Raw genomic sequence first — 21,324 nt, 5'->3', positions numbered from 1 at the left:
TATGTATGCACCTGCTTAAATTTATACATGTGAGTAGTCCAACTAAGTTCCATTAATATAATTTTGCTTCTGTAAATACAATTTCACTTAGAAACACTGAGATCACAAAGCAGTTTTTCACTAGTATGAATAATAAAGATAACGCCCACATCTTATGTGTGCATATATACACATTTTCAATAATTCATCCATATTTAACATTGAGATGTGAGCAGTTTCATTATTCATCAGATAGAAAGCAGATGCAGCTGTAGCATTAAAAACTAAACATTCACTTCTTACATAACTACAGCTAATTTTAGCACAAGTTTTTCTGAATATCCTAAACATCTGTTACTGAGAGCTGATTCAGTGGAAATTAAGGGTCCTCAGCACCTTGCAGGATCAGGTATAATAATAATAATAAACACCTAAATGCAATTTTTAGTTCTTACCCTTTGTTTTCCACAGTAACTGTGGTGTTCTTATAACCGGAGACTGGTGGTGGCATCCAAGACTGCCTGTTAAGTATCAATGAATAATTCAATTATAGAGTATGAGCACGTAGCGTTTAGTGGATGAACAGCAATTTAATTCTATTTATCCCTACAATATTTGGAAAGGAGAATATTAGAATATCAGAGGTAACATAGAAAATGCTTATAACATTTCCTAAATTATTTTTCTTCTCTTAAACTTATTTTCCAGTGCCTTCATAGCAACCACCATCTTGACACACCATTCTGTTCACTCTGTTAGAGCATTTTTATGGAAATTTAATGCAAGTGGACATAAAGCGAAACCTTTAATTATAATGGTGCCACCAATGTACAAAATACAATCTCTGGTCCAAGGTCTTCTTTGATGCAAGTCAAGTGAAATAAGAATTTAGCCCCTTGTGCCAATAAAACAGGTCTCATGAGGGACAACCGGATGGGTGAAACACCCAAGCCCAGCTGACAGATCTGGACAGCTTGATGTATTTACGTGGCCTCCATAACACATTCAGATTCTGCAGAATCTAAATTTTCATTTGAACAAAAGTAAGTTTGTAGCCATCATTGCTGTGAAGAAAATCCTTCCAAATGTGAACCAAGTATAATTCATGCAGTGGTGTCTTCCCAAGTCTGCAGACAGCCTAAGGAAAATGACTGAGGGGAGTAAACTGTCTGACCTCCATTAATCTCATTAGGGATGTTAATGCTAGCACACAACAATACTTTAATTTCAATGTCAACAATTTAATTGCTGATCATGTTAATATATGGAATGGAGATGGAACTGGAGCAAAGCCAGAAGGGCCGGAATTTGGGAGGTGCTGCCAGGAAGGAAACGCACGAGAAAATGGGTATCCACCAGCAGCCTATTTTTAGTTAATAATTCAGTTCTCTGCTAGGGGTGCCACCTGGGCAGGTTTTCCCAGAATCTCCCTTTTCTGAGGTAACTTTCCTGGGAAATCTGTAAGGGTACTCAGTACACACTGCCAGTTGTCCAGTTTTATCGACTCAGGATCCAACTGCGTGTCCCGGTGTTCTGAACCTTACAGGTGGCAACTCTGTTCTCTATTCCATAGCCAATTCTCTCCATCTCCCAGCTAATGCCATTGAAATCAAACAAGTTTCTAACCCTCGTTTTTATCCATTATAGAAGACAGTACTATTATTGTTCATTGGTAGTGCAGTAGTGTGTAGCGGCTCTAATCAAGAATCAGTGGTAGACCCCACCCAAATAGGCAGTAAAAAGAATGTCCCGGCCCTCACAGTGGTCCAGTGGGGAATAGCCAGATAATGATAATTTTCAGGAGCAGAATTCTTTTTAAAAGAATTCCAAACTTGTTAGAGGAAGTCATTGTTCCAATATATCTTAACACATTACTGATGCACAACAGTACTGTATATATCCTCGGAGAGCAAAACAAAGGTGACCTTGAATACCTTTTGTGCTTCACAGGAGGTGTAGAGGTGGTGGCTGATGTGTTAGAAGGAGTCCAGGACTGTCTGTTAACGAAAGAGACTTAGTTTGCTCATTGTTCTTCAGTGAAGTTATGATTTTAATTGATAAACTACTATCACAGCACTCTTTAATGGATGGAATTATAAACACTAATTGGTACAATTATAGTTACATATGTTGGCTAAGATTTTCAAAAGTGATTAGTGATTTCAGGACCCTCAGTTTTGGATGCCCAATTTAAGATACCTTGAAGGGTCCTTATATTCAGAGGGTATTCTGAAAAATCAGAGTACTTTAAAGTGTCTCAAATTGGGCACCCAAAATCATTAGCCACTTGTAAAAATCTTGATCATTATATCCATCCATGTCACCACACTACATTTTATAGCCACCAAAACATTTAAAAAATCTCTTGTTTTCACATTTTGAATTGTATGTTTCTTAATCAGATACTATTATTGTGGCAATGCTGTACATTCTCGATTCCCTTCATCTTCATCTGTAACCAAAGCCAGCAACCACCTCCATCAGCACTGGTTTGGTTTCAGCTGCTTTCTTAGTACAGTCTTATTATTAGAATGGAAGTTCAACAAAGTTCAACATTTACTGAGGAATGCCGCTTTAGAGTCAGCGATCATGTAGTCACCAAAAGCTTTGGAGTTGTAATAAGATCATCAATGATGGCCATGGACTGAATATCCAGCCAGAACCATCTTAAGAACTAGAGATCAATCTGGGTGGCGCATGATTTACAAGGAGACTACATCCCTTTGGGAGTTGCCGTGATGGATGATGATGGATGATGAATGCTGTATATTTAAGTACATGCCTACAAGATTATTTGACATTCTACCCTATAGCGATTTCCTCATAAGAGTTTTGCATTTCATAAGTCCTATTGTCCTACTGTCTCAACTTTTGAACTAGTGAGGATAAATATAGTATGGAATCTATCACAATTCTTGTTATGAACATTCATCAGGGGAACATGAGTAGAGGGCTAGTGCAAATCCTATGTACCATTTAAGTTCCACATGAGTCCTCTTTTGAATTTCCCTCTAGGCATATTCAGAATTATCTTCAGCGACAACGTAAAACCCAGTTTATATAATATTTCACATATCATTACCATACTGATTTACAACAAAGTTGTGAGAAATCTTAATACGAAAGCATAGTCTCACTTGTACGTGTCATAGTCACTCAGTTTCACTTTAGAGTTATCTCACCACTTCCCAGGGTTACACTTACGTGTACTGTTTGGTTATCATAACCAACTATATTGGACATAATTTAGCACTGATATAACTGACTTTGATGAAGTTGGACCAGCAGGGAATTTGACCAATTGCATTTATAAATATAATAGCTGAGCTTTTATGACCTTTATCTTCTTAAATGGAGACTTAAATTACTCATGTGCCAACATTAATTTAGATGGTATGTTTACAGTATTGTTCAGTCATCCCAGTATATATTTAATGTGTTCATCCCTGACTCAACAAAAAACCTAGAACAGGTCAAAACCTTTTGAGAATGGAAAATTGGGTTTGACAAAATGAAAATTTTCACAGAAAGTGTCTGGTTTCCTCAAAACTTTTCGATATTTTTCTCTGAAAAACCAAAAACCTCCAACCCATTTTTTTTATTTTTTTTTTAGTTTTCAGCTACCAAAACTGCTTTCAGTTTTTCAGTTTTCATTTGTTCAACAAAGTCAAAGTTTTCTGCTGAAAAGTTTGATGAAAAAGTTTTTCACCTAAATTAAAAAAAAATTCTGACCAACTCTGAAATCTTTGTCACTTCACACACCATTGTTTATGCTCTCTATTCATCCTTGATATATGCATCACTAATAAAATAAAAGTAATAAGAATGTATAAGGATCTTTTTAAGGGTTAGCAGGTCTCAGACTCTTACCTGTCAGTTGTCCTATTTTCTGAGCGTGGGGAATTATTTGCTTTATCAGCATCTCTTGTGTCTGAAATTCTGTACAGAAATACAGAACAAAATACATTTTCATAAAACTTTAGATTAGAATCAAGTCTTTAAAAATACACTAAGAATAAAATGGCAACATCAACTATTACCTGGTGAGGCTGCATAGCTTATGACAGCCAGTACATCAAACGTTGATGAGTAAGAATAGTAACTGAACCAATATAATTTCAATGCATACATGTGTCTGAAAAAAGGGTTATAAACTGTGTCCAAATTCTGAATGGTTAAATATTCTGTAACTACCACAGTCGTCATTAAAATGAAATGATTAGAATTTTTCCTTTAAAGTGGCTGTGACTACTATTAAGATCAAACTGTTAAAAAGTCTTTTGATGAGGCAGTACTGTATATTTACAATCAAACCCCTCTTCCAGTGTCCCATGAGAGGTACAATATTCTTTCATGATGGCTTTTAGAGATCAATGTGATTTGAAGAAACTCTAGTACAGAATCAGTGATGGAACAGACGTGAGACCTTCAGGGGTAACATCAGCCAAAAAGGTTAGATCAGTGGTTCCCAAACTTGTTCCACCGCTTGTGGGGGGAAAGCCCCTGGCGGGCTGGGCCAGTTTGTTTACCAGACAGGTCCTCAGATTCAGCCGATCGCAGCTCCCACTGGCCGCTGTTCACTGCTCCAGGCCAATGGGAGCTGCTGGAAGTGGCGACCAGTACATCCCTCGGCCCACGCCGCTTCCAGCAACTCCCATTGGCCTGGAGCAGCGAACCGCGGCCACTGGGAGCCGCGATCAGCCGAACCTGCGGAAGCAGCAGGTAAACAAACCAGCCCAGCCCACCAGGGGCTTTCCCTGCACAAGCGGCGGAACAAGTTTGGAAACCACTGGGTTAGATTATTTGTACTTAATATTGATTTTATTCAGCCATTAGATTTGCATTAAGGATCAAGCACATGACCTTTCATGCCTTTTATTAATTCTATAGTCATTGCCTAAAACTTTTCCAAACTGTTAGTGAATTCACTATTAGGATAAGATAGCATTTTTATCTTTCATTAAAGTCTGAGTATCACAAATATTCTAGCAGAACTGGTAACTCTTACCCAGTTCTATCCTCATTCCATGTGTGGAACTCCCATTGGTATCAATAGGAGTTCTGCACAAAGATCAAGTGTACAATATATACTTTAAGGTTGATTATGACTACTAAGTTGGGGTTGTTTATATTAAATGTGCTTAAATAACTGAAAGCATTTGAAGAGCTCTGAAGAAAAAAAAATACCTGAAGAAGAGCTATGTGGCACACAAAAGCTTCTTTCTTTCACCCACAGAAGTTGGTCCAATAAAACAAGGGTTCTCAACCTTTTCCTTTCTGAAGCCCGCCCCAACATATTATTAAAAATGCCATGGCCCACCTGTGTCACAATAACTGGTTTTCTGCATCTAAAAGCCAGGGCCGGCATTACAGGGTAGCAAGCAGGGCAATTGTCTGGGGCCTTATGTCACAGGAGCCCCCACAGAGCTACATTGCTCTGCTTCAAGCTCGGGTGGGGGAGCTTAGGGCCCGGGCTTCAGCCCCATATGGCAAGGCTTTGGCTTTCTGCCCTGGGCCCCAGCAAGTCTCATGCTGGCCCTGGTTGGTGGCCTCCCTGAATCCTGCTCGTGGGCCCTCAGGAGGCCTTGGACCCCTGGTGAGAATCACTGCAATAAAAGATATTATCTCACCCACTTGTCTCTGAAAAATGGTTGTCAGTCAAGACCCATTTATTTAAATACAAAAATGAGAATAATTCCAGTATTTTTTTTATAAAAGGGTGCCTATCCAGTGCAATAGACACAGAACAATAATTAGCCATAGGACCACTAATCAGATGTCACTGACTGAAACAAAGAATTACATATTCTGCCTTCAGATACGCACGTGGGGCACCGATTGCTTTCAATGGAAATTCTTGCATAGCCATTCCAGGGCCCAGTTTGTGCAATGTGTTTTCTAGATTTTTTTTTTTTTAATTCTTAAAATTAGATATGTAAGTAGTTCAAGTTGCTCATGCCCCAGACAGTTTGTGACTGTAGCCAGCAGTTATTCAGCAGACCACTAGAGGTCTCACTAAGCTTGCTCACATTACAGGGGCCACAGGGATGAAAATTTCTTAAAGTACTGATAATTCTCAACCAGCGGTTATTCACTATGAGACTTACACACTTGTCCTTCATTCTGCTTTTTATTGAGGACATTGCAGAAAAATCCAATTCTACATCTTTAATTTCCCTAGTGTTACTGTCCCAGCACCTCAGCCTCTCATTCCAACAATGGAGTGGAAGACTGAGGTTGGCGTGAGTGTTCTTTTTATTTACTTCAGTCGCCTTTTTCAAGACTCAGATATCATAGAAGGCAATTGTTAGTGTTTATTCTTCACTGCATCAGTTTTGGAGTCAGTAATATTTTGTACAAAGAAATAAAAGCATAAAGATCATCATGATGACTAGCTGATTTTAAGGCATGTCTTCCACCTCTTCCCCACATATCTAATTAGCTCTCAGTAAGAAGGGAGAAAAAATCTGGGTAGAATAAGACACATCCCCTTCCCCTACACTTTTCATAAATAAAGTAGGGGTTTATGATCCATTGTAGGAGGGAAGTGTAGGGACTTGGAAGGAATGAGAAACTTGGGTGAGGCTTCCTCAATGTGAATGTTTTGAGGCTGGCCACATACATGACAGAGACTGTATTTGCTGGCAGAAATGTTGTATATATTTATATTATACACAGACGACCCAATTCACCACTCACTTACATGAGAGTAAATCTGAAGGAATTCCATTTACAATACTACTTTTTATAGGAGAACCTATTCAGTGCTACAGACACAGAATAATAAAAATAGGAACTCCCTATTGAACGTGCATACAAGTCTAAGCATCAACATAAGCTCATGTGCAAACTGGTACACCATTCTGCTATCTGAATGCTTTCTGGACACAGAACTATGCAACCAATATATCCCTCCTCACAAAGGCGCTGATTCCATGGGTGCTCTGGGGCTGGAGCACGCATGGAAAAAATATAGAAGGTGCTCAGCACCCACTGGCAGTCCCGCTGATCAGCGCCTCCCTCCCCCCTCCCCCCACGCCTCCCATATGCCACAAATCAGCTGTTCAGCAGCATGCAGGAGGTGCTAGGAGGGAAGGGGAGGAGCAGGGCAGGAAGAGATGGGGGACGGAGTGGAAAGAGGCAGGGCAGGGGCGGAGTGGAGGCTGGAAGAAGTGGGGCAGGGGTGAGGGCTTGGGGGAGGGGTGGAGTGGGGGCAGGACCCAGGGCAGAGCAAGGGTGGGGCCTGGGGAAGAGCGGGGACGGGAAGAGGTGAGGCAGGGGTGGGGCTTGAGAGAAGAGGTGGAGTCGGGGTGGAGGCTGGGGTGGAGCAGGGGTTGAGTGCCCCCCAGGAACAGAGGAAGTCAGCGCGTATGCCTCCTCAAGACAAAAGATCTTGGAGAGAAAAATACATGTACAGTATTTTTAAAAAATAAATAAATCAGACTACCGTGGTATAAATGCAAAAGTTAATATGCCACTTATGTCATTTTACTTGTTAATACTTTTCCTTTTGCAGACAAAACAGATACAAAACACCACTTGCATGACAATGACAAAATATTGTATATAAGAATATGCTACCTGTCTAAAATAGTATCAGATCTGTATCGGCCAAGGAAAACTTTCTGATCTTCCTTTTCATTCAAGTTACTGGTATAAAGAAAAATTAGTTAGACGTAATTAAAAACAGACTATTTTTAAAGTTTGCATTTGTTTGCAAAAATGACATTTTATTCTAAATAACCATATATACATTTTTATTCATTTGATTAAAATGAAAACAATATGCAAATATTGATGTACGACATTATGCAGTACTCCAATATATTCAGAGTTAAAGGCCAGATCCTGTTCCCATTGAAGTCGATAGGAGGTAAGTAGTTAATGATAATGGGAGAAAGAGCAGGGTCAAATTGAACAAAACAGGTTCTTTGCATAAACAGGACTTTAGTGTGTGTATTTTCCTTTATCTGTGGCAATACCATTTGACAGACATAAAGACATACTGCTTACTGTACCTGTTTAAGCTATCTTGAGATTTGTATTGGTTAAGCACAACTCTGCCATAGTTTTCATTAGTACTGCAATTAAAAAAAGTCAGATCTTTGGTGAAAATCAAATTATTTAAACAAAGACCAATTTCTTGACAAAAATTTATGTCTTGACTCAGATCTAACACCAGTTTTAAACCATTTGAACTCCACTGACAGCAGCTCTTGTCTGTAAGCTCTTTGGAACAGGGACTATCTCTTACTACGTATTTGTATGGTGCTTAGCACAATGGATGCCTGAACTTAGTTGGGGTTTCTAGGCATTATTGTATCACCAATCATAATAATAGGGCACCATAAGAGGTTAAAGTATTGGTCCTGACGCAATTAAGTTCCTTAAATGAATGTGTCAACATTAAATGATTGGCATTTTTCCAGACATGAAAAATTAGGTATTCCAGTAATCAAAGCATAAGGGAATGTCATCTTGAGCCCATCCTGTGAGGTGCTGAGCACATCTGGCAAGATGCTGTGCACCCCAAACTCCCACTGAGGTAACAGCGGACGTTAAGGATGTTCACAGCTTGCAGGAGGCATTCAGCAGCACCTCAGGGTTGGGCCAATAGAGATCTTACAGTGAAATAAATGCCAACCCACTTGCTAAAGCATTACTCTTGCAAAAAATTAGATAATAGAACAAATTTAAAAAAAAACGGAAGAGTATGTTAACCTGCAGTCAGGGAAAATATGCTGCACATGATCTTTACTGCCTGAACTGAAATCAATTCTTTCCTTACCTCTCCTCCTCAGGTCTTTTCTTTATCCAGCTGCTATCCTGCAACAGGGTCCTTCGCTTGCTGTTGTCATCATGAACAACCTGTTGTCTGTTTTTCCCTGTAAGAGTGGGACTCTTTGTATCTATCAATGCAGAACACAGCTTTTGAAAATAATATGCGATAAAGGTCTAAAACTTAGAGTAGCATTAGAAATCCTTGTTTTTCTGAGAAAGTTTGCAATATACCTAGATATATTTATGGCACAAACTGAATCTTTAGATATTACACCCAAGATCAAGGCTTCTGTAATATCAGTCTGTTAAGCCACACCTGCGATCATTCAGCAGGGTCATCTGGGTGTTAGAAGTTACCTTCCTAAGAGTCCCGTGTTTTACCGATAAATAACCTGCAGTGCAGCAACCCGTGTAGAAGTCCCTGAATCCCACTTTACCAGTTTGAATTCACAATTTCAGCTTAAATATCAACAGCTTGATTTACTTTTGAACGAACACAAGGAGAGTTGATTTGATGAGTGAATTAGAAAATGTCCCGGAATGTGTTGCAAACATGCAAAATAACCTTAACAAACAGTCTTAATGCCTGGTACACTGAAGAATATTATTTCACATGATCCATGAGAACATATTCTCAGTGCACTAGACAGCTGATGAATAACTGTGCTTTTAGTGGTAGTTTGGCCCCATGGGCAAAGCCTCCCCGTTCATTCTTAAGCCTATTACGGCTATACCCTTTTCTCCCCATCTGAGCTCCCTACCATCACTTTGTTTTCTAACATTACTGCACCTTTCCTTTAATTGTGTGTTCAGCTGCAGTGGAGGCTCAATCCTGCAGTCATGACACATGGAAACTCCTTTTGAAGCCAAGTTGGAGGTGACAAATTAGACATATGACATTTACATATGAGACCCTCATTAAGGACACCCACTTACTCAATAAATTGGAGTGCTAAGAAACAATGGGTTCAGCACCCTTTCTTTTGGGAAGCCTATTGGATTATCTCTATAATGTGCCTACCCTCTGAGCACCACAGAAAAAAACTTCAAAACTCCTTGCTTCACTCAAAATGGATTTGAACAGATAGAACTAAATGTCATTCAGATAGAAAGTATATGGTTATGCTCTTCGTGTTTGGAAAAACATATCACTTCACAAACAGAGTATACACAGTCAGTATTGTGTTCATTTGTCACACTGGTATTTTGACTTATAAAAAGAGGAAACCAAGTTCCTTTTATCCATGAAATTCACGTGTAGTGACAAGTATGAAGAACCACAAATACATAGGCCAGATAGAGGAAGGGAAACACAGCAAAGGGGCTGATAGTTTGTTTTAAGGGAGAGTGCCTACAGTACATTCTTCAGAAATATTTTCTTTCGTAAAAAAACAATGTCAGAGAACAAAGATGGAATTCTGTATTACATTTAAAATCAGTAAAAGACTGCAAGCCATAACGTGTCCTCTACCATTTTCTGTGGTTCCCTGTGGGACGACTGGGATGTTCACATGCAGACCAAGTACAGATTTTTGTCACTGGACCAGTGATGTTACCAATATTTTAATATGAGCTTCCAAAAATGTCTCCCTAATTTCTCCTTCTCTTAAGCTGTGATATATCCTTTGTACCAGGCACATGTGCACATAGATTTTTAAGGCCAGAAGGAGTCATTATAATAATCTAGTCTGACTGCCTCCTAACCCAAGCCAAAGAACCTCACCCAATAATTTCTGCAGCAAGCCCATAACTTCTGTTTGAGCTATAGCATATCTTTTAATAAGATGGCCACTTTTCAATTAAAAACTTCAAGTGATAGAGAATGCAGTGCATTCCTACATAAGTTGTTCGAATGGTTAACTACCCTCACTGTTAAAATCTACACCTTAATTCTTGCAGAGTGGAGGGGTGAAGGAGTGGGGAAAGTATTTATTTCTCTTTCCATTTAAACATTTTTTTTTCTCATAGTTACAGTCAAAGATGGAGAGAGCACCAATTAGCAAACAAACCTATATTAAATGCACTTGCTATAAAATGTATACTTTGCTCAGTGTATTGATAATATATCACAGTATTCAATAGTATAGTAATGGACACGGAATAAAAATAACAAATAGAACTTCCGACATTTTACAACTGAGGATGGAGGTTTGAAGACTTTGTAAAGGGAACTGTACGCTCCCCCCGAGTAATTTTGTTTAATACCTTACATCTTGTGCAAAATGTTTGCTCTTCAAAATTACTTTTATGAGCCCCAAGCATAAAAGCCATCTTCAGCAAGAATAGTTTAGCAGTATCCAAAAGGAAGAACTCCATCGGAAGCAAGGAAATCTTCCCAGCACTCCCTTCATATTGATAACATCTTCTTAAGCAAAGAACTCCTGCAAACCCTTTCCAACACATTTAAGGCTCTGCTCTAAAGTCAGTTACATTCTCACACGTCTCTAAAAATCTGCTATTATGCATAAGCACAAGCATAGATGTGGTGTTTTCAAGATGCACATCAATATATACCCAAGAGTACATCAAGCCTAGTGTGTGGAATATTCATTTCTCCCCAGTGGCATATCATGAAAGTGAAATCACTCCAAAAGTCCATTTTGGATTTTTTAATCATAATCATAATTCTTAATTTAAATAATCCAATTAACTTGAAATGAAGCCCCATCTATAGGCAGCAGCTAAACAATATGCATTTAATGTTTGCTTGTAATACTGTAGTTCAAAGAGTTTACTGTTAATGTGCGTTTCTACTTTATGTGTGGCCCTATCTGCATCAAACAGTATCTGTACTGATTAAGTCAAGGATGAAATATATTAATGTGCTTATACAGATTTAATGTATATATATTTTGCTGCAGCTTGTCCTTAGTCCTTGAACAAGTACAAAAGGGAGGAGAGGGAAACAAGGAGCAACCTTTAATGCATGGGCAAAACTGAGCTGTAAGCTTTACATGGCGCCGAGCACATGCGGCCATTTCAAGGATGTAACGGTGGCTTTGCTCCATAAGAATTCCTGCTTGAGACATTCTCCTTTGTGTAGTGAGGTTCCTTGCTATGGCTGCTCTGTGGCAATGAAACAACTAACAAAGCCTCATATTACTGTCATTAAAAATGGCAATATAAATATATTTGCTTAAAACCAAGGAAAACATTTTAATTAGGGTTGTCAATTGATCGCAGTTAACTCAAGCGATTAACCCAAAGCAAATTAACTTGATTAAAAAAATTAATCGTGATTAATTGCAGTTTTAAGTGCACTTTTAAACAGTAATAGAATGCCAATTGAAATTTGTTATAAATAGTTTTGGATGTTTTTCTACACTTTCCAATATGTTGATTTCAATTACAACACAGAATACAAAGTGTACATTGTTACATTGTTTTGTTTTTGAGTGCAGTTATGTAACAAAAACAACCTACATTTGTAAATTACACTTTCACGATAAAGAGATTGCACTACCGTACTTTTAAGAGATGAAGTGAAAAACACTATTTCTTTTCTTTATCTTTTTTACAGTGCAAATATTTTTAATAAAAATAATAATATAAAGTGAGCACTGTACACTTTGTATTCTGTACTGTAACTGAAATAATTATACTTGAAAATGTAGAAAAACATACAAAATATTTAAATGAATGGTATTCTATTACTGTTTACCAATTTGATTAAAACTGTGATTAATCATTAATTTTTTTTATCTCACGATTAATCGTGATTAATTTTTTTAACCGTTTGACAGTCCTAATTTTAATAGATCAGGTGAAGTAAGAAGCCCATTTAGCCTTTTCTTGTTTTGGAGCTGGTTTTGAACGAAGCCTTTTCTGAGGTTCTCTAATGTTCAGCTATGAGTCTTTCCATAGCTGGGTCCTGATCCTGCTTTCAATGTAGTCAGTGGTAAAATTGTAACTGACTTTCATTTTCGTAGGAGAGGACTCTTGGTGTCCAGCCAAAACCAGAACCTGAAAGGCTTGAAATCTTTTAAGATTTTTAACACACTTGTGTCAAATGCAGATGAATAGGTGTCATTAGGCTTCTAATAAACACCTGGACATTTATCCAAGCAGAACCCAAACTCCCAACCTTCTGCCATCAGTCTTTTCCTAATCACCATCCATATTTCTCCTTTCTAAGGCATTGTTACAGACAGGGTTGACAGTAACAAAAATCTTGCCTGATAACCACCAATCAGTTACATTTTCTTTCCCTGTGTCCTGTCTTCCCAAGTCCTCTTTCCCCAGTCTCTCCCTCTCCAACAATCTCAAATTACAGGGTGTATTGGGGAGAGGACAATGTTACAGGGAATAAGCCCGCCCCTTCCTTTCTCTCTCTGCAAAGCCTTAGCCTGCTCTGCTCATGCTGCCTGTTCTCTCTGCTTCCCTCAACAGCTGCTGGCCATGTCCCCCACTATACTGCTTCTTGGTCTCCAGGCTAACCACAGGCACTAATGCGAGCAGAAGCCATGCTCTAGCCTGGCTGTTTCCCTCCCCCACTCCTCCCTTGTGTGGTGCTGGCATTCCCAGTGCTTCAGGCAGAATGAAAATGCTGATAAGGATCAGGCAGCACTGCTGCCTCTGCCTCCCAAAGCGGTCCTTACATGCATTGCCTAATCAAATAACTAGTCCGCCATTGTTCCAGGGTGGGCAGCATGCAGTCTGATTTGAAACCGTGTTGAAACAAGAATATGGAGGCAGAGGTGAAAGTAAGCCGGTACACCGTACCAGGCCGGCTTCTCCAAGCAGCAATTTAAAGGGCCTGGGGCTCCACTGCAGCAGCAGCGGCTGGGAGCCCCTGGCCCTTTAAATCACCGCCAGAGCCCCGCCGCCACTACCCCAGGGCTCTGGCAGCAGGGCTCAGGTGGCAATTTAAAGGGCCCGGGGCTCCGGCCACCACTACCGCCCCAGGCCCTTTAAATTGCTGCTGGAGCCCCACCGCCACTACCCCAGGGCTCCGGCAGCACGGCTCCGACGGCGATTTAAAGGTTGAGGCCACACCCCTTCCGTTTAGGCCCCACCCCCTGCTCAGGACTCCAGCATACCGGTAAGTCCTTTAAATTACTTTCGCCCCTGTATGGAGGGCACAATGGCACCTGGATTAGGTTCACATACTGCACACATGCAATGAAAAGAGCTTGTTGTTTCCCCCTATGCTTTAAATACCCTGAAAGTAACAGCATCAACATACCACTTTGATTAGGGGATGATTTTCCTATGGTGAAAGTCGACATTTTATTCAGGGATGTATCCTCCTTTGGGATCTAAAAGAAAAAAACATTAAAGAACAACACTGTGGTGAGATTAAGAATTAGCCACAAAGACAGTTAGAAATGTGAAACATTCTGTCTCTTGGAGAGTTTTAGCAGGTTGTAGTATTAATAGCTAGATTTCAAAACTTAAAAGCATCTTAATAAATACTCACTACAAATCAGAACCTGATCAAGAAATACTTGAGGTCTTCAAGGAGTCATGAAAGCCTCTCATAGTCAATGATATCAGTAGAATGTGAACTGTCCAAATCTTAATACAACAGTCTGATACATGAATTCACACAAACAAAAAAAATCAAATCCAAAATATTGGGCTGCTGCAATACTTCAAATTGTTTAATAATTTGAGACATAATTTATTTAAAACGAAGCTAGCTTTCTAGAGCAACCAGCTGTAGAGTGTAGAAAATAAGATGCTTGTCCAAAAGGAGAAGGGTTCACAGGATTCACAGGATATTAGGATTCACAGGATATTTTATTAGTAAGTGTGGCCGGGTCAGGGTAGTTTGTGCAGGAGGATTTGGATGCTGGAGAAGAGAGAAAAACTACCATTCCCTTCTGTACATGTTCTATGTTTTAAGATTTTGGCTTGTTTTTCTTCCCCTTTCTCCTCTCCTTTTCCCTTTGCTTCAGCCTTCACTTTCTTTCCTCTTCCCTCTCCAGCTCTCACCTTTATAGCCTTTCCTCATTCTCTCTATCACATTCATACACTCTCTCAGTCCTTTGTCTTCCCCTTGATCCCTTCCGCTCTGTGTACCTGATCCATCACTCGCTTATACCGGTTTTACACTGATGTAAGCAAGTAGTGAATCAGGGCCTATATTTGGAGGGGATGTTTGCTGGAGGACTTTATTAGAGGTCTGGTGGCAACATTTTTGTTCTTCAACATATTCATTAATGATCTGGATGATGGGATGGATTGCACTGCTAAGGCTAGGGACCAACTGGCTAAGTGGCAGTTCTGCAGAAAAGGACCTGGGGAGTACAGTGGATGAGAAGCTGGGTATGAGTCAGCAGTGTGCCCTTCTTGCCAACTAACTAACGGCATATTGGGCTGCGTTAGTAGGAGCGCTGCCAGCAGATCGAGGGAAGTGATTATTCTCCTCTATTCAGCACTGGTGAGGCCACATCTGGAGTATTGTGTCCAGTTTTGGGCCCCCTACTACAGAAAGGATGTGGACAAATTGGAGAGAGTCCAGCAGAGGGCAACAAAAATTATTAGGGGTCTGGGGCACATGACTTATGAGGAGAGGCTGAGGGAACTGGGGTTATTTAGTCTGCAGAAGAGAAGAGTGAAGGGCAATTTGATAGCCACCTTCAACTACCTGAAGGGGGGTTCCAAAGAGGATGGTGCTAGGCTGTTCTCAGTGGTGGCAGATGACAGAACAAGGAGTAATGGTCTCAAGTTTCAGTGGGGAAGGTCTAGGTTGGATATTAGGAAAAACTTTTTCACTAGGAGGGTGGTGAAACACAGGAATGGGTTACCGAGGGAGGTGGTGGAATCTCCATCCTTAGAGGTTTTTAAGGCCCAGCTTGACAAAGCCCTGGCTGGGATGATTTAGTTGGGGTTGGTCCTGCTTTGAGCAGAGGGTTGGACTAGATGACCTCCTGAGGTCTCTTCCAACCCTAATCATCTATGATTCTATGAACATTATATTAGAACATTCTCTGGGATGGCCCCCAAGGGTATGCCTACACAGTTGTTGGGAGCGTGTCTCGCAGCTCATGTCGACAGACTTGCACTAGCGGGGCTCGGGTTAGCGCGCTAAAAATAGCTGGGTAGCTGTTGCTTAGACATTTGGACTCGGGCTGGAGCTCAAGCTCTGAAGCTCACCCCACTCCTTAGGCTTCAGAGTCCGAGCTCCAGCCCAAGCCGGAATGCCCACATTGCTATTTTCAGTGCTGTAGCACAAGTCTGTCCATCCAGGCTGGAAGACTAACTCCCAATAGCTGTGTAGACATACCCTCTGGAGCTCATCAGCAGGCCTGCAGTTACTTCAGGTGTCCAGTCTGCTAGAGCTTACAAAAACCAGGACAAAACAGTTGTCTGTAAGAATGACAGAGAAATTCCCTGAAAACAGTGACATATGGTTACCCTATTTATTTATACTATTTGAGATTGATGTGATTGAACAATATAAGGCAGAGTGATATGAGAATGACAGACAAGAGTCAGGGCCAGGGGAAGGAAGAGACTTTGCGGGGAGGTGGTGGGTGACAAAAAGTTCCTCAATTTTGGAAAAAAATACTAAGGGCAGCCCTGCCAGTGTATTATTTAAAATTCACGAAAACTAGCACTGACAAGAAATTGCATTTTTACTGCATTTTTACTTATTTAATTGAGCTTTGCAAAGTCATTCAGTGAAAACGCTTAAGATTCCTGACATCATAATAATAATTGAAACAGCCAAGACTCTGATTAAAGCAAATGGGAATATTTAACAAGGTATTTCTAAAGACAAAAATCAGGTCTGAGTCAGAAAATCTTTAAAACTTTCCTACACCCTTAATATCTCACAGTTTAATAAGGAATCTAAATTCCAACATGTTGATATTAAATCACTAACAACACCCTTTCCCTGTTGACTTGTCTGTTGGTACAAAGCACGCACTGGTACTGTGTAATGTACAAAACATGTGATTGCATTATTTAGTTCCCACCCAATAAAAATATGTTCAAGGCTCTGGTAAACCTATCTGACTCTGTAATAACACATAAAATACCCTTTAAAAATTCTGCCAACACATTAAGCAGAGATATCTGAATTCTTCCAAAGACATTCAGTGTAAGTTATCATACAGGCATCTCTAGTTAGCAATGAGTTTTGTCGCATAATTTAGGGTACCTAAATTGCTATAAAAAGCAAGAAGACCAGACAGTCTCTGATCTAAAAAAACCCACAACAGCACACCATGGCAACAGCTGACCATCTATTGCTCTTCATTTCATCCAGTACTTGAATAATAGTAGGAAGTTTGACATTTTGACAAGTTTAACAAGCAATCAACTCTGGCACTGCTTCATCTGCGATAGCCCCGTTGTTTCTACAGAAAGGGATTGGGTTTATTTTCCAATAAAGACTTTGATTTTTTTTTTAAAAAGGCAGTTTTCTTAGGGAAGTGATTCCCAAACATTTGAAAGCTGAGCACCTCTTTAGGAAATGAAATCAGCTATGGCCCCAACAATCTCAACATGATTTTGGAAAGGCCTACTCTTCTTAATTTTATAGATCTTCTATGATGTCAGGGTAATGCTGATGTAGGTCTTCATAATATCATACCCTTTCCTTTCCTAAATGCTTTATAAGCAGTGAAATAGTTAACAATGTTGACTCTTAGAGTAGCATTATTGTTATCTGTATAGAATGAATGGGGCCATTCATTTCAGAACTGTTGTTTCAGGCTCTCTGCAAACTCAGACAGACACCACTGCATTGGCTATTTACATTTTATGTTTTTAATGTTTTCTTTGCAAAAGTAACAGCTACAAATAATTTTTTTAAAATGAAAGCCGAGATTCTGGAGAACAATTTAAAGATCTGGTTGCAGTCTTTCCCGTGGATAGGCCTCCACTTTAAGAAACCTGCTTTAGGATTAGCACCTTCAGCATGCTCCAAAAGGCCCAGTATTGCGAAATTACAATTCCAAGATATTTTTCTAGTGTTTCAGTCTTACAGTGTATGATCACATTGTCCTTAAAGTTCCATATAAGTTTTGGTATACTCAAAGGTATATCCATTAAAGCAGTGGTGGGCAACCTGTGGCCCGCAGACGGCCCATCAGGGTAATCTGACTGCGGGCTGCGAGACATTTTGTTGACATTGACCGTCTGCAGGCACGGCCTCCCACAGCTCCCAATGGCTGCGGTTTGCCGTTCCCAGCAATGGGAGCTGTGGGAAGCAGTAGCCAGCACATCCCTGTGGCAAACCGCGGCCACTGGGAGCTGCAGGAGGCCATGCCTGCAGGTGGTCAGCATCAGCAAAATGTCTCGCGGCCCGCAATCAGATTACCCTGATGGGTCACATGTGGCCTGCAGGCCTCAGGTTGCCCACCACTGCATTAAAGGTTTAAATGCAATATAAGATTTCCTGCTCTACGCTCCAGCATAGTCAATCAGGAACACAGGAGTCAGTTATTGGGTACAGCTACATTTCAAGTAGAAGGTGTAGTTTCCAGCTCCATACCATGCTAGCTTTGATCGAGCTAGTGCACTAAAAACAAAAGTGTAGTTGTGGCAGCACGGGTGGTGGCATGGGCTAGTTGCCCAAGAAAGTACCTATGGTCCTGGGAGGAATTATACTCAGGCGGCTAGCCCAAGCTGCAGCCCACGCTGTCACAGCTACACTCCTATTTTTAGCACCCTAGCTCCATCAAAGCTAATGTACATACACCTACTCTGTTTCATTCCCAACAAGTGAAGAGGAATGCAAATTAATTTGAACAAGTGAACCTTTATTAGACCCTGTGGACTGCTCTCTGCCCATGTGGCTGAGTTTCTCCCAGCCTTACTCTCTGGTGTTCCCTGTTCCATTTGTGTCTGTCAATAACCATCTCTCCAGGGAACATTGACCCTCTGACTTCATGGCACACCTTCCCTCTTTCAAAACATTTTAACATAAACACTAAAAACAAATAATTGATGTCCAAGTTCCAACCCATGTCCCTTCGGTAAGATGTTGCTAGCATACTGCCAAGTTGGTGTCTTGTCTTTACCACAGACTCAGCTGGTTACAGAGTCTTTGAGATAGCTTGGTCTCCTCAACAGACAACCCCACTGGGAAAGAGCTATCTCTGTCTTTGTCACCTGTCTCTGAGTCTGGCCTACTCTATCTCTCTGAGGAGTCTCCTCCCTCCTTGTGGGATTGGCTTCGGGATGGTTCTCTGTCTCTCCATTCAGTGACAATCTCTGTATCTCTGCAGGCTCTCTCTGGGTGTTGTATCTGCTGACTTATAAGAGTCTTCTGTTCCTTGAGATCACCTGTCCCTCTTGCATAGTTGCCTCATACGACCTGGGTGCCTCTGCAGTCCTCACAACTTCTTTAGTCCACTCCTTCTGGTGTCTCTCTAATGGTTAGATCTTCACAGGAGTCTCCAGGGCCAGTAGGTCCTTGGCTGACCTGCCATACTCTACTGCCAGCTTTCATTGATTATTGGTCATCTACTCTCTTAGGTATATCCATCCTTCTGGCTGCAATAGGTAGCAGGGTTTTGGTCCTTCATCCCATCAGTGCTTGTGCAGGACTTTTTTGGCCATCTCACCATTCCTCTGTGGGTATTTTAGGGAGGAATTGTGGTGGTCAAACTCCCATATGAGCACAAACTCCATGAATTCTTCCAAGGCAAATTGAGGTCTGGTATCAATGACTACGGTGTCCGGAATGCCATATCTTTCAAAGTGGGCCTTCAGTTTGCCAATCACTGACTTGCTTCTTTTATCAGGCAGTGCACTGACCTCCAAGAAGTTTGAGTAGAATCCACTGTAATCAAGTACTGGTTTTCTTTGAAGGTACATAAGTCCACTCCCACCTTCTCCTATGGTCAGGCGGGCAGCTCACATGGTCTCTTTCTACTGGTGATTATCACACAGCTGATAGGTATCATACCCTACTAACAAGGAGTCCAGTTGTGTATTCATTAATGGCCAGTAAATACGCTTTCATGCCCATCTAAAATAGCGGTCAGTGTCCAGGTGTGAGGTATGAATTTTTTCCACAACACTCTTTTGTAATGAGGCAAGAAAAACAACTCTCTGCCCTCGAAATATGATTCCATTCTGCTCACTCAGCACATCTTTATTTTGAAAATATGGTTCTGCTCTGAGAATAAGTTGAGCAACTGTCTTGTCAAGCTTGAATGGAATAGAAGTATTGCAAATGTTAGGCCTCAAACTTCCGTATACTTCAAAATGTAAGCCTTGCAAAAACAAAGCTTAAGCTTGTGGCCAGGACGCACTGCAACCAAATAACAATTTATGCTAACTCTTATGTACTTATCAACCCCAAATTACCCATATTCAAGATCTAATTGGCTACAGAAAATAAATAGGCCTAAATTATATGAACAACTAACAATTGGACATAAAAATTAAATACGCATCAATTATACAACTAGGGCAACCACATAAACAATGTGGCCCACCCTGATTGGTTGGTCTGTTCTAAAACACTGCCATCAGACCAGATAAAAAGAACGAAGGCACGGGACTGTGTGTGTGTGTGTTTTTGGTAAACCTGACCCACACCCCCAAACCAAAGGGACATGCACTTCTCAACTGTCTGTACCTGGTCAGTGCGGAAAGTGGCCAACTGAAGGGTAACGTATTTCCGGTCGAATGCAGGGTAAGTCTATGGAGTAAAGAAGTTTGGTCGCTCAAGCCAAATTGATCATAGTTATATCGATACTGTAGCATAAAATCAATAGTAGATGGCGGATGCATAATAGCTTTGCATGTATTTGTGCTTGTCTTTTAAGTAGTCCGAGCAGATGCATGTCGTGCTGTCATTCATCAGCTTTATGTTGCCTTTGAAATAGTTTGTCACCAGGAATAAAGAGCTGGTGAATAATAGCTTTACTTATGCTTGTCTTCGGGGTTTTTATTATGATCTCCCAGGACCAGCATATTAGAGTCACTGTTCAGGAACTCGCAAATGGTCCACAGTATTACATGTACTTGCGCTTGTCTTCAATATGATCTGCCTTTTGTATTAATCCTTATTCAGTGCTGGTCTTTGGTTTTCCTTTTCTTGTTTTGTTTATGCTGTTATTGTAGTTGGAAATCATTAAAAGCCTTTCTTGAGGAATAATTAGTAGTGCTTACTTATTCTATACGGACACCACTTCACCTCATTACATCTGTGTTGGGTGGTTGGAAGTAGCAAACACCCCGGGGTGAAATAGGGCCCCAACGCATGCCTCCTTCTTCCTTTATCTCCCCATGCTCCTACCAGTACTTGACTTTTGTCTTCTGGCCAGCCTCATAATATTTGGTTTCAGAGTAACAACTGTGTTAGTCTGTATTTGCAAAAACAAAAGGAGTACTTGTGGCACCTTAGAGACTAACCAATTTATTAGAGCATAAGCTTTCGTGAGCTACAGCTCACTTCATCGGATACATACTGTGGAAACTGCAGAAGACATTATATACACAGAGACCATGAAACAATACCTCCTCCCACCCCACTCTCCTGCTGGCAATAGCTTATCTAAAGTGATCACTCTCCTTACAATGTGTATGATAATCAAGTTGGGCCATTTCCAGCACAAATCCAGGTTTTCTCACCCTCCGCCCCCCCCCCAC

The 21,324-nt window shown here is 40.6% G+C and overlaps 1 protein-coding gene across 4 annotated transcripts in view; it reads right to left on the bottom strand.

Annotated features, from left to right (window-relative positions):
• The window catches only part of SCEL (sciellin), an 83,459-nt gene that overhangs the window by 42,178 nt on the left and 19,957 nt on the right, over positions 1-21,324 (bottom strand). For 3 of the 4 annotated variants that reach the window (XM_073326255.1, XM_073326349.1, XM_073326502.1), the window contains exons 2-8: positions 13,946-14,018; positions 8,768-8,888; positions 7,998-8,060; positions 7,561-7,629; positions 3,850-3,918; positions 1,914-1,976; positions 435-500 (exon numbers count right to left, since the gene is read on the bottom strand). In XM_073326255.1, the coding sequence (XP_073182356.1) occupies positions 435-500; positions 1,914-1,976; positions 3,850-3,918; positions 7,561-7,629; positions 7,998-8,060; positions 8,768-8,888; positions 13,946-13,988 (494 nt within the window). In that variant the 5' untranslated portion in view covers positions 13,989-14,018. The remainder of the gene's footprint in view (positions 1-434; positions 501-1,913; positions 1,977-3,849; positions 3,919-7,560; positions 7,630-7,997; positions 8,061-8,767; positions 8,889-13,945; positions 14,019-21,324) is intronic. The other variant, XM_073326437.1, reaches the window with a different exon arrangement.

The sequence above is a fragment of the Lepidochelys kempii genome, chromosome 1, assembly GCF_965140265.1.
Source record: "Lepidochelys kempii isolate rLepKem1 chromosome 1, rLepKem1.hap2, whole genome shotgun sequence".
Lineage (NCBI taxonomy): Eukaryota > Metazoa > Chordata > Testudines > Cheloniidae > Lepidochelys > Lepidochelys kempii.
This window is presented reverse-complemented; position numbering and strand designations above follow the sequence as displayed.